The sequence below is a fragment of the Chiroxiphia lanceolata genome, chromosome 22 (genome assembly GCF_009829145.1).
Source record: "Chiroxiphia lanceolata isolate bChiLan1 chromosome 22, bChiLan1.pri, whole genome shotgun sequence".
NCBI lineage: Eukaryota > Metazoa > Chordata > Aves > Passeriformes > Pipridae > Chiroxiphia > Chiroxiphia lanceolata.
The window spans coordinates 75,851-88,673 of record NC_045658.1 but is presented as its reverse complement, the minus strand read 5'-3'; the positions used below and the strand labels follow the sequence as shown (position 1 = coordinate 88,673).

Sequence of the window (12,823 nt, the reverse complement as noted above, 5' to 3'; positions counted from 1 at the left end):
CTCTTATAACAGGAGAGCAAAAGAGGAGAAAACATTTTTAAGGGTGACCACCTCAGTTTTATATTTCCCCCAGCCAGTGAAGCTACACTGGAATAATTTTTCCAGCTAATTCTTTCAGTTTTATTTTCAAGTGGCTGAAAATACTTTTCTTGGATTCAGACTTGCCCTGTCCCTTGTGCTGTGTCCGAAGAACACGAAGGGCAGCCTCACCTATCACTGTTCCACCACCAATGGTTGCCAGACCAATCAGCAGGTACCTCTTCAGCTTTTTCCTTCTTTCCTTCTTTTTTCTTGAGACTTCTGTGGTTCTGTGGAGAGATCAGAAGCACAAAAACTGAGGGAAAAGCCTGATGGATAATTTTGCATCAGAATCTGCTTTTATTCTCCTCAGTGTGATTTCCCTCCTGGGAACAGTAAAAAGGAACATGCAGGTGTGGGGAGTGTGACAACACACTGAGATTTATGAGCATGGATTTAGAAATTTAAATTGAATTGATTAAATGGACCACAGGTTTAAACTGAAACAATTTAATTGCTGACAAAAGCCAACAGATGTTACTTACTTGGAAAACCCTTCCTAATAGGGCTGAAGCTTGTAAAAAAAAAGAAACAAAAAGTCAAAAGCATTTCATTAACGATACGCTGCCTACATGTCCTAAAAAACCACAGGAAAGCTAAGGAGAAACAGGGAAAAGTGTTTGAAACAAAAGGGAATAGAGGTAATTTGTGCTAACAAACAGAGATGATGCAATTAAACTATTTTCCAACAACAGCGTTTATATCGAGCTGCTTTCTAATTGTACATGGCAATATAATAATATAATAGGAATTAAACACAGTCATTAGTTCATTTGTCTGTGTGTATTTAAGCTATATTTTAATGAGCCTATAAGAAGGAGGTAAATAAACCTAAAAGGAACAAATATCACTTATTAGCCACTACTTTTGACTTCTCTCCACTGTCTTTGCTTTCTCTCACAAGAAATGCTTCAACTTCAGAGGAAAGCGGGAGAAACAGAGGATACTGGAATAAGTTGTTTGCAGAGGAAGGTTCCTTGTAGTGGTTAATCCAGGCCTTGAAACGTGAAAATTTATCTTGCTTCCAAAATTGGATATTTTCCCTGTTAATCCCAGCCTAATTGTGGATTTTCATTATCCATATAATTGCCTAATCCTTCCTGGAACCCCGTAAGCACACTGTTATTTTGATAAAGACAATTTTACATGAGTCTCAAACAATATGTGGCTTTGTGAAACACAGCAGGAGGGGAATGGAGCTCAGTGGGTGAAATCCCTGAGTCACTGGAGTCGCTGGCAGAACTCCCACGGACTTCCATGGCACGAAGACTTTGTCTCCACAGAGATCCTCAAAAAAACCATTGTGTGTTACCTTCCACAGCTGCAAACGCAGTGCCTGCAGAGCACAACCTCTCCAGCAATTTCTGTATGACCGTGGTGGACAAAATGTTGTTTGGCCTTCAGAGAATCGCGGAATCATTCAGTTTGGAAAAGCCCTCCCTGTCCATCGAGTCCACCTTGTGCCCCATCTCCACCTTGTCACCCAGCCCAGAGCACTGAGTGCCACATCCAGTTGTTCCTTGGATACCTCCAGAGGTGGGGACTCCTCCACCTCCCTGGGCAGCCCCTTCCAATGCCTGACCACCCTTTCCAGGAAGAAATTCCTCCTGATGTCCAACCTGAACCTCCCCTGGCACAGCTTGAGGCCATTTCCTCTCATCCTGTCAAATGCCCTACTCTGAGCCTCAGTCACCAATCTGAATGCCTGGCTTTGGATAAAACTGCTCCTGGAGTTGTTTACACGAGTGCTGCAGTTGCACTGTCCACACCTAAGCTGGCAATACCCAGCAATTTCTGTTCTACATGGGGTTCATCAGCTTTTACAGTCACTCTGCTGTGTCTCGGGCTGAAAATAATGATCGTCAGAGACCTGGAATATGTCTAACCTGGATTCAGTTATATTAATGAGCAGTTTGAGTTATGTGGGAAGAGAGACAGCGGCAGCTAAATCCTGCCTGGTGATGCAGTAAATGAAACTACTGTCAGGAGAAGTTTTACCTGTCACTGCTTCCCTTCTGGAGCTGCCAGAAATGTGTCTGACAGCTGCTTCCTAATGGCTTCTCCATCAGCATTATCACTGGATTACCAGACTGCTTTTATCCACTGTGGTAATTAACTGCCACTTCTGGTACTTCTCTACCCTCAGTGAGCTCAGATGTGCAGCTTCTTGCCTGAACCGCAAATTATGTTCTGAGAGATTGTTTAATGGTCATCTTGCAATAAGGAAAAGTGGCAGGAGTACACGTTAACAAGCAAGTGATCTGATGCTTTCCAGCTTCTTACAGAACTGTGTACAAAAGAAAGGTTCATACCTGCAGGTCAGAATGTGTTTGGTGCAAATTACATGGATTTAAGTGGTTGGAGCATTGTTCTGTAGAGGGTTGTATATTTAATCTTGCAAGTTCCAGGCCTCAATCCAACACATCCACAGCAGCAAAGGCAGGAGCAAACCCTCCCATAAACAAATACCAGTAAAAACCCCTATGCAGGCGCTGTCAAACCCCTATTTGGTTGTTTCTGTTCCAGTGGATGGTCAAAACTGAAGCATCCCAAGCGCAGATTGGTATTCCCAGCCCCAAAAATCTGTGAGGTCATGGTGGTGACTGGTTTATATTCTGCTTCCTTTCCCCATTGACTTCTGATTTTAAACCAAACAAAGGGTCATCTATTCCCCACAAATCTCCGCCCTGGTTTAGCACTGCAGTAACAAACGTGTTCACACCACAGTCTTGGACTCCTCTTACTATAAAGATTTTTCTTTTTCCTCTCACCTAATGTTTACTTCCATGGCTGTGATTTGGGCAAAGAACAAGACTGAAATCCATGGCTTTCTCCACAGCAGACACACAGGAACCCCACTGGGCTGGTGGCAGAGTTTGAAAGCCACACTGTTTATATGGAACATAATTCTCTCCCCATTATGAGACACAGCTTAAAGGCCCAGGACTGAGTCTATTTTCACAAGCCACTGCAAAACAGCCCCCACTAATATCCTAACCCTTGCTCCTGCATGCCAAGTATTTAGCAGTCCATGATCCTTGAGATTATTTTGACTTTCCCTTTTTACAGTGTGCTATAAAGTTAAGCTTTATTTAAATACAGCTATACATAAAAGATACCCATCACATGCTGGACCCTACAGTAACATCTGAGGTGGACCATGTCACGGGTGTCGATTAAAGCCTTTATTAGCACTCAGGTTAACCCCATAACCCTTTTGCTGACTTGACAGATAAGAATATTTCCCTGGGAAGTCCACTATGGACATTTTTACTGCCTTAGATATTGCTAAACCGTCACACAATTCCTGCCTGACAAGCAGAATATAAAGATGCTACATTTCTTACAGATATCAACTTTTTGGCTGTGTCATATCTAAGAAGCAGTGATTAAGAGAATTAATCTTATATCAATAACACAGAATTAGGATTTGGGTCCGTACATATCTGAAGATACAGACTGTTGTCCTCAGAAATCTCCCTTCAGTAGGAGTTATCCAGTTGTGTCTTAAACGGGCACAGAAATGGACAGATCCACCTCAAATGAGCAGCTGAGGATCTAATCCTGATATTTACAGGAACTTCATTCTGCAAGGGGCAGTCAGGCAGAACTTCAGGCAAGAGATAAGAGACACAAGATCTTTGTGATGGATTGATTTAAGCAAAATCTACCATGTCTGAAAGGCAACTGGAACAAGGAAAGGAGTCAGTTCAATATGGAGCAGCTTTTACCACCTCGCAAGGCTGGATCTCAGCTGATTTTAAGAATGGTGAGCTTTCCTGCTTCTCAGTGCTGTGAGGGGGCTGTAACCCTAATCAAGCCATAAATGATTACAGTAAGAGCCATAGGGGGAATAATCAGACACTGGACTTAGGCACAAGTAATTACTGCTAAGCTTTCGAGCACTGGCAGCATTTTTTGATCCCATAGTCAACCCAAATGTTCTTACTCTGACTCTTCCTCTTTTTGTTCCTTCAGGCTCTCAAGCAGAGATTCCTCCAGGACTTCCAGCTCCTCCAAGGGGATTCTCAGCAGCAGGTTGATGTGGCATATCAATACCCTGGCTCGAGCATCGTAGTACCCTTGAACAGAGGGAAGCCCAGGAAATCAGTCAGTCTGATCACACCAGATTAAACAGTGAGCAGAGCACTCAGCTGGGCTGGAGGAACATGTCACAGACAAGCCTGGCTTTTTCTCCCAGGTGCTTTTCTTTTTCCATGTATTGAAACGTGAGAAGAGAGCAATAAATGGAAAAATCCTTCTTCCCTGAGAACAGAGACACCACATCAGGTAATGCCTCTGTGGCAGGAAAAGGATCTCAAATCCTTCTGTCTCCATCCTCTGTGACAGAGGCCTTTTGGCTCTGGAAAAGGTGCATCTTCTCAACAGAGAAATGCTGCAGCACAACCAGTGCTAACTGGAAATATCAAACATATCCATATGGGTAACTGGACACAGCACACCCTGACTGCACCAATGCAAGAGGTAGCATTTTGTAAAAATGTACCTGCATGTAAAAGCTTTATATTCAATTCATCTTGTTGACAACTTACTCTGGAGTGTAAAACTACACACCAGCTCCCCCAGCAGCACTACTGACAATTGCTTGCTTTTTTACTCCCTGTTGCAAATGGAGGAGTGGACTTTGAACTCAGACAACACCAGAGAGCAGAACTTATTACTTCTGGGATTGTAGGCAGGTGTTCTTCAAGAAAAGACATGTTAAATGTAATAGATTTTATATTATTTGTGCCAACTTTTGCTATTTTAATGTGCTTCTCTCAGCAGCACCTGCTGCTTCCCTATGTTTGGCTTTTGTAAAGGGTTCTTGGTGCACTCTGGGATGAAAAACACAAGACCCAACTACAAAGGATGTTCGTGATACCCACTGCACGTAGATCAAATATGGCATTGGGCAATCTATTAGGTTTGTTTATTTATTATTATCATTACCAAGATACCAAACTCATTCAGTAGCCTTTAATGACACCACTCGATAGATTTATGCTTAGTTGAGAAATAAGGATTGGATTTATCTTCATTCCTTCACAATATTTGCCACGTCCTGCAAGTCCAAGCAGGTGTTTTAACAAGTCCCTTTCTTGTTTCCTGGTTGCTAAAACACTACTGAGCTCCTTCAGAGGCACTAAATCAGTGCAGCTTGGAGATATATTTCTTTTAAACTCCAGCTTAGCAAAATAAGAAGTTTTGCAATAACTGATTTGTCAATTTTCCATTAAAAATAAAGCAAGAACAAAACCTGTTTTATTCTATTTCACTGTTCTGCAGTGCAAGAGGCTGATCAGTTTTTTCTTGTGAGAACATGTTAAAACACAGAGATTTAAAAAATGCAAGCAGTGATAGAAACCGGGCTTCTTTTAGAATGAACATTTTGTTCAGTGCGTGGTCTTTATTTCATTAATTTTATCAGACTAATCCATGTTATGGATTGCAAACCAGAAAATTGTTTTATGTGTAATATAATATATGAGTAAAATCCCATTTATTCATAATGGCCTTCACAGGACACTCTGGAATTTATACCCTGATTTTTTTTTTTTCTCATTTTAGGCAACAAGCAGAAAATTTGTTAGGCTGAGATTTTCATAACAGCTTTACTGCCTTCCTAAAGGAAGAGGTCACCTGCTTCCCTGGAACCACTGGAGAAAAACCACCCCGCTCCACCATTACTTTACATCTGTTTGCATGTGAAGGTAAGGAGGTGAATAGTTGTTCACTTTTCAATGGGTATTATTAACGATTCCTAACAGTTGTTTTTCCTGAGGGGGACGCAGGGAACGAGTGTGCTGCTTTTGTCAGAGAGGAAGCTGAGATGAAATAGGGTGGCACCATGAGCTTTTTTTTAAAGTGTCAGATATAAATTCATCTATATTATCTTTACAAAGAACAAATGATAAGTTAAACTTACCATCTCGAAGAGAGAAAGATAAAAGGTCCTAAAAATAAATTAAAAAAGAATATTCAAGTTAAAACTGATGATGAAGGCCTGGAGGGATCAAAATAGAGGCATGAAAACCCATCGGACTGATTTAATTACTGAAGCATCTCAGTTCATAAACGTGGGAAGCCAGAAAGCTACAATTCAGTGAGGTAGCACAGAGCAAAACCAGTATAAAATTCTCCAAAGGCCAGTACAAAGAGCTGGACAGAAGTAGACAATGCTTGGTATAGCTGAAACATTCCATACTTTTGTTATTAATTATCCTGATCTTACACCAGACTTCCAAGTTTGGAGAAACAGGGCTCTAATCCTCCCTCCCCAATGCCTTCTGCTCCCTATACACTCAAATATACTCACATTTTCAACATGAGTAACAGGTTTGAACGTTCCTGTAATGGACCATTGGCCCCTATTTTCTTCGACATTCTGGGAATTCATAGCTCTAGGCAGTAAGGCTGAACCAGCATAAAGTTCTTTTGGATTAAGTGCTCACATATAAAACTCAAAATTTATGGCCCTCTGTCAAGATGGAGGGACTTGACTTCTGTGTTGGCTCTTCAGCATAAAAATACAGAAAAATCAATTCAATGCATCGTTTCTGTGGATAAATCCATGAAAAAGAGGGAAGTGTTTTTACTACTGTGTTCTCTTCTTTTATTGCCACTGGAAAAATTTTAAGGTCTTTACGTGACTACACTAAGCACTAGCTCAGTGTAGCTGCTTCCCTCTCCTACACACAAATACATCATCATGGCTGAGCTTCGCGAACGAAGATTTGGGAAGGCTTTATCCACATTTGTTACAGGCACGTTGGTGACTTATGAGGCCAATACGTGACAGACATATCCGGTTGCAAAAGGCACAACAGAGAGACTCCTTAGATGGTGTATTCCGCAAGACACGGTTCTTCCTGCGTTGCCTTTTCTCCTCGAGAGTGATCCTGCGTGTGTTCTCAAAGGCTTCCGCAGCGTTATGGATGCTGTGTCTCCAGGCCTCCCGATTTGAGGCCAGAGTGGACCAATTATGGTGATCAATAAGGCCAAGGCTGAGATGTTGTTTCAGGGAGTCCTTGAATCTTTTCTTCGGGGCTCCTCTCTTGCGGCAGCCAGTGGCAAGTTCAACATAGAGCAAGATCTTAGGGAGGCGGTGGTCCTTCATCCTGGAGACGTGCCCTGCCCATCGCAGCTGTGTTCTCATCAGCATGGCCTCTACACTTGTGACTGCTGCTTGCTCAAGAACAGATGTATTGGTCACAAAATCTGACCAGTGGATGTTTAAGATTGTACGGAGGCAGCGCTGATGGAAGCGTTCTAGGAGACGCAGGTGGTGGCGGTAGATGACCCATGATTCGGAACCATACAAGAGAGTAGACAACACTATGGCTTTGTAAACACTGATCTTTGTGCTTTTCTTCAAGTGTTTATTACGCCATACTCTTTTGTGGAGTTTTCCGAAAGCACTGTATGCCTTTGCCAACCTGTTGTCTATCTCTCCGTCGATCTTAGGATCTGAGGAGATGAGGCTACCTAGGTAATTAAACTGCTGGACTGATTTGAGCTCTGATTTGCCAATGGTGATATGGGGATGATGGAAGACTTCCTGAGGTGCAGGTTGATGGAGAACTTCTGTCTTCTTTAGGCTGACTTCCAGCCCAAAGAGCTCAGCAGCATCTGCAAAGCAGGATGTTAAACGTTGCAGAGCTGCTTCTGTGTGGGCAACAAGGGCGGCGTCATCAGCATAGAGCAGCTCCCGGACAAGATGGTTTAGGGTCTTGGTGTGGGCCTTCAGACGCCTTAGATTGAACAGGCTTCCATCAGTACGATATCGAATGTAGATACCGTCCTGATCATCGAGGTCTGCTGTGGCCCTTTGGAGCATCATGCTAAAAAAGATTGTGAATAAGGTAGGAGCGAGCACGCAGCCTTGTTTCACACCATTCTTAATTAAAAAGGGCTCAGAAAGTGTGTTGCCATACCTGACTTGGCCGTGCTGATCCTCATGAAGTGAGATGATCATTTTAAGGAACTTGGGGGGACAACCTAAACGTTCCAAAATCTGCCACAGACCTTTTCTGCTCACAGTATCAAAAGCCTTGGTGAGGTCAACAAAGGTTACATAAAGACCTTTGTTCTGTTCCCTACATTTCTCTTGCAGTTGTCTGAGAACAAATACCATGTCTGTGGTGCTTCTGTTGGCTCTGAAACCACACTGACTTTCAGGTAGGATCCCTTCTGCTATAGTGGGTATTAGTCTGTTCAAGAGTATTCTTGCCAGGATTTTGCCAGCAATGGAGAGCAGAGTAATACCACGGTAGTTTGAGCAGTCAGATTTAATACCTTTCTTCTTGTACAAAGTGATGATGACAGCATCACGAAGGTCTGATGGCAGTTCACCAAGCTCCCAGCAGCGCACCACAAACTCGTGAAATTTGGTGTGGAGGGCAAGGCCCCCATGTTTCCAGACTTCAGGTGGAATTCCATCAACCCCAGCTGCCTTGCCGATTTTTACCTGCTGTATGGCCTTGAGGGTTTCTCCTAAAGTGGGGGCTGTATCCAATTCATACTTTACTGGTTGTTGTGTGATGGACTGAATTGCTGAGTCTTGGACCACACGGTTGGTACTGAAAAGAGTTTGAAAGTGTTCAGACCATCGATTCAGAATGGAGGTTTTATCTGTTAGAAGCGTTTGGCCATCAGCACTGAGTAGAGGGCTTTGTACCTGGTATGTGGGCCCGTATGCTGTCTTCAAGGCTTCATAGAAACCTTTGTGATCACCCATATCTGCGCATAATTGAGTTTTTACAGCTAGATCGATCCACCACTTGTTCTGGATGTCACGGAGTTTCTGTTGGAGCCTGCTGCATGCGAGACGAAAGGCTGTTTTTCTTGCGTGACAGGATGGCAGTGCAAGGTGTGCTTGGTGGGCGGTTCTCTTCTTCCTCAACAAGTCCTGGATTTCTTGGTTGTTTTCGTCAAACCAGTCCTTGTTCTTCTTGAGGGAGAACCCTAAGGATTCTTCGGAGGATTGCAGAATGCTGTTTTTAATATGCTGCCAGGTAGTTTCAGGAGAGGAATCTGCAGAAACTGTGGAACAGTTTTCAAGCCTAGTTTGAAGGTTTGCCTGGAATCTCTCTCTTACTGTGGCTGATTGGAGATTGTTAACTTGGAGTTTTCTCCTTGTGATGTTGCCCATTTTGGGTTTGAATTTAAGATTGAAGCTGAGTTTGCAGCGCACAAGCCGATGGTCTGTCTGGCATTCTGCACTGGGCATCACGCGGGTATGGAGGACATCGCGAAGATCTCTCCGTCGCACCAGGACATAATCGATGAGATGCCAATGCTTAGATCTGGGGTGCATCCAGGTTGTCTTCAGACTATCTTTCTGCTGAAAGATAGTATTAGTGATGGTGAGCTGTTGCTCTGCACAGAATTCTAGCAGGAGTCGACCATTATCGTTGCAGTTACCAACACCATGTTTGCCTAATATTCCTTTCCAGGCATCAAAATTCTTACCTACTCTGGCGTTGAAATCACCAAGGATAATGATCTTATCATCTGCGGGCACTTTTTGGGTAAGGTGGCGCAGGTCAGCATAAAATTTGTCCTTTTCGGCAGGGTCAGCTTGGAGAGTTGGGGCATATATACTAAAGAGGACGACGTGTTGGTTGTTGTGGAGTGGAAGGCGTAGGGAGATAATGCGGTCAGAGTGACCTGTTGGCAGATTTTCGAGTTTGGGAAGAATAGAGTTTTTGATCATGAAGCCGACACCTGAGAGATGTTTTTCGGTTCTGGGCTTACCTGACCAGAAGAGTGTGTAACCAGCACCATGTTCTCTGAGGCTTCCTTCCTCGTGAAGGCGAACTTCACTGAGGGCAGCTATGTCGATGTTGAGACGAGCCAGCTCATGGGCAATTAGGGCAGAACGCCGCTCAGGACGTCCACTATCCGCAGAATCGAGCATGGTTCTGATGTTCCAACATGCTATAGTTAATTTAGGTACACCTTTGGAGGCAGGTGCATGCCTTTGTCTTTTGCTCTTTGTGCGACCGCATTGAGAGAAGATGCCCGTTGGTCTGCGGTTAACCAACCGGGTGAAAGTGGAGATGAGCTTTGTTTAGGCCACCTTTTCTAGGCCCCTCTCCGAGTGGAGCAAGCAGTGCTGTCCTTGAAAAGGCTGCTTGGTCGTTCAGGGTGCTGCCCCAAGAGACTGTCATCTCCGGTCAGTCTCAAATGACCAATATCCTGAACCGCCTGCATGCGGAGTTGAGTCTGCGGCTCCCAGTGCACCTTTCACCTGCCGTTTCGACCCTCGTCCGTCGCTACAGGACTTTTTGCATGTGGGTAAAGCCTTCAAGCCTGCGCAATGGATTTTTTAGGTGAGATGCAGTATGCGCGGAACTGAACCCACCCTTTAATCCTGAGGTTCATCTGCCAGGGCCGAGCGAGCTTGGACGGTGGCAGCGAAATCCTCAGGACGTAGGTTTGGTTAGAGTGACCTTCTCTTAGATGGATGGCCTTACAGGGCTAAGCGAGCTCCATCCGCCCGGGTTTGAGATTAGAGTTGTCCTTCTCCTAGGATGACTGCCAGGAGGCTAACGAGCTCATCCTGCCCATAGATTTATTGTATCTGGCCCTGCTGTTTTGACCTGTCTGGCATGGGCGGCCCTACCGAAGGCATGTACCATCGCCAGCATAGCCCAAAACCACACAGGGACATACAGGCTACGTTCCTGTTAGAATGGTTTGGGCAGGTCTTTGATTTTCTGCTTTGCTATCACCTATTTATATACAGTCATAAGGAGATACCCAGGAACAGCCCTTTGTCCTGCCCACCCTTTACAGGACGTAACAGAGCAGAGCAAACTTATCTGGAACATGCTGAACCCGGGCAGTAGCAGCAGATGAGCCAAAAACAAACAGAAACAGAAAAACAAACTGACCAAGTGTTCTGGTCCTTGTACCCATCCAAGGCTGAGGTGCTTTTCAAGTCCCCAGCTTTGCTGGGACCCCCATCACTCTGAAGGAACCCCACTATTCTCCCTGACCATGTCCTTCCTCCACTTTGTTACCAGGTATTTGCAGGTACACTGCACATCTGTTACATTTCATACAGGAGTGCCCTGCTTCCCCCCCTGTCAATTAGAAGCCCCCCATGGCCCGCTCGATACCCCTCCCCTCTCTTCCCCACTCCCTTCCCCAGAACCCCCCCTCCCCCTTCCCCCCCGACCTGAAACGGCAAACCTCTGTGTGCTCCGAAGCTGCTCTATCCTCCTCCATAGGTGTGTAGCAAGTGCTGGCAAGGCTCCCCCACTTTCTCTCTCCCCTCTCCTGCTGAGACTGCACCTTGAGACTAAACCGCGCGCGCGGAGCGCGCGCGGCACGCAGCATGCTCTCCAACCCGGCCTCGGAGCCTACCCCAGCCCCCAGCCCTTCCCCCCCAACCCCTCTACCTATCCGGCACGCAGCATGCTCTCCAACCCGGCCTCGGAGCCTACCCCAGCCCCCAGCCCTTCCCCCCCAACCCCTCTACCTATCCGGCACGCAGCATGCTCTCCAACCCGGCCTCGGAGCCTACCCCAGCCCCCAGCCCTTCCCCCCCAACCCCTCTACCTATCCGGCACGCAGCATGCTCTCCAACCCGGCCTCGGAGCCTACCCCAGCCCCCAGCCCTTCCCCCCCAACCCCTCTACCTATCCGGCACGCAGCATGCTCTCCAACCCGGCCTCGGAGCCTACCCCAGCCCCCAGCCCTTCCCCCCCAACCCCTCTACCTATCCGGCACGCAGCATGCTCTCCAACCCGGCCTCGGAGCCTACCCCAGCCCCCAGCCCTTCCCCCCCAACCCCTCTACCTATCCGGCACGCAGCATGCTCTCCAACCCGGCCTCGGAGCCTACCCCAGCCCCCAGCCCTTCCCCCCCAACCCCTCTACCTATCCGGCACGCAGCATGCTCTCCAACCCGGCCTCGGAGCCTACCCCAGCCCCCAGCCCTTCCCCCCCAACCCCTCTACCTATCCGGCACGCAGCATGCTCTCCAACCCGGCCTCGGAGCCTACCCCAGCCCCCAGCCCTTCCCCCCCAACCCCTCTACCTATCCGGCACGCAGCATGCTCTCCAACCCGGCCTCGGAGCCTACCCCAGCCCCCAGCCCTTCCCCCCCAACCCCTCTACCTATCCGGCACGCAGCATGCTCTCCAACCCGGCCTCGGAGCCTACCCCAGCCCCCAGCCCTTCCCCCCCAACCCCTCTACCTATCCGGCACGCAGCATGCTCTCCAACCCGGCCTCGGAGCCTACCCCAGCCCCCAGCCCTTCCCCCCCAACCCCTCTACCTATCCGGCACGCAGCATGCTCTCCAACCCGGCCTCGGAGCCTACCCCAGCCCCCAGCCCTTCCCCCCCAACCCCTCTACCTATCCGGCACGCAGCATGCTCTCCAACCCGGCCTCGGAGCCTACCCCAGCCCCCAGCCCTTCCCCCCCAACCCCTCTACCTATCCGGCACGCAGCATGCTCTCCAACCCGGCCTCGGAGCCTACCCCAGCCCCCAGCCCTTCCCCCCCAACCCCTCTACCTATCCGGCACGCAGCATGCTCTCCAACCCGGCCTCGGAGCCTACCCCAGCCACACAAATACAGCACAGCTGAATTTTACAGGGAATCCTTCAGCCCTCTGGGAATGCAAAAAAATTCAGCCAAAGATGTAGGAGGCTGCCAAAGAGTTTATGATTATTAGTCCCCTAAGCTCCTAAATACAATTTACATCATAAACCGTCTCTAATCTGAAAG

General features: G+C 47.0%; 1 protein-coding gene across 1 annotated transcript in view; it reads right to left on the bottom strand.

The window, feature by feature from the left end:
* TMCO4 (transmembrane and coiled-coil domains 4) overlaps positions 1-12,823 on the bottom strand; it is a 43,884-nt gene that overhangs the window by 20,948 nt on the left and 10,113 nt on the right. Inside the window, exons 4-6 of the mRNA XM_032708691.1 lie at positions 6,008-6,035; positions 4,028-4,160; positions 211-308 (exon numbers count right to left, since the gene is read on the bottom strand). Of these exons, the coding sequence (XP_032564582.1) occupies positions 211-308; positions 4,028-4,160; positions 6,008-6,035 (259 nt within the window). The remainder of the gene's footprint in view (positions 1-210; positions 309-4,027; positions 4,161-6,007; positions 6,036-12,823) is intronic.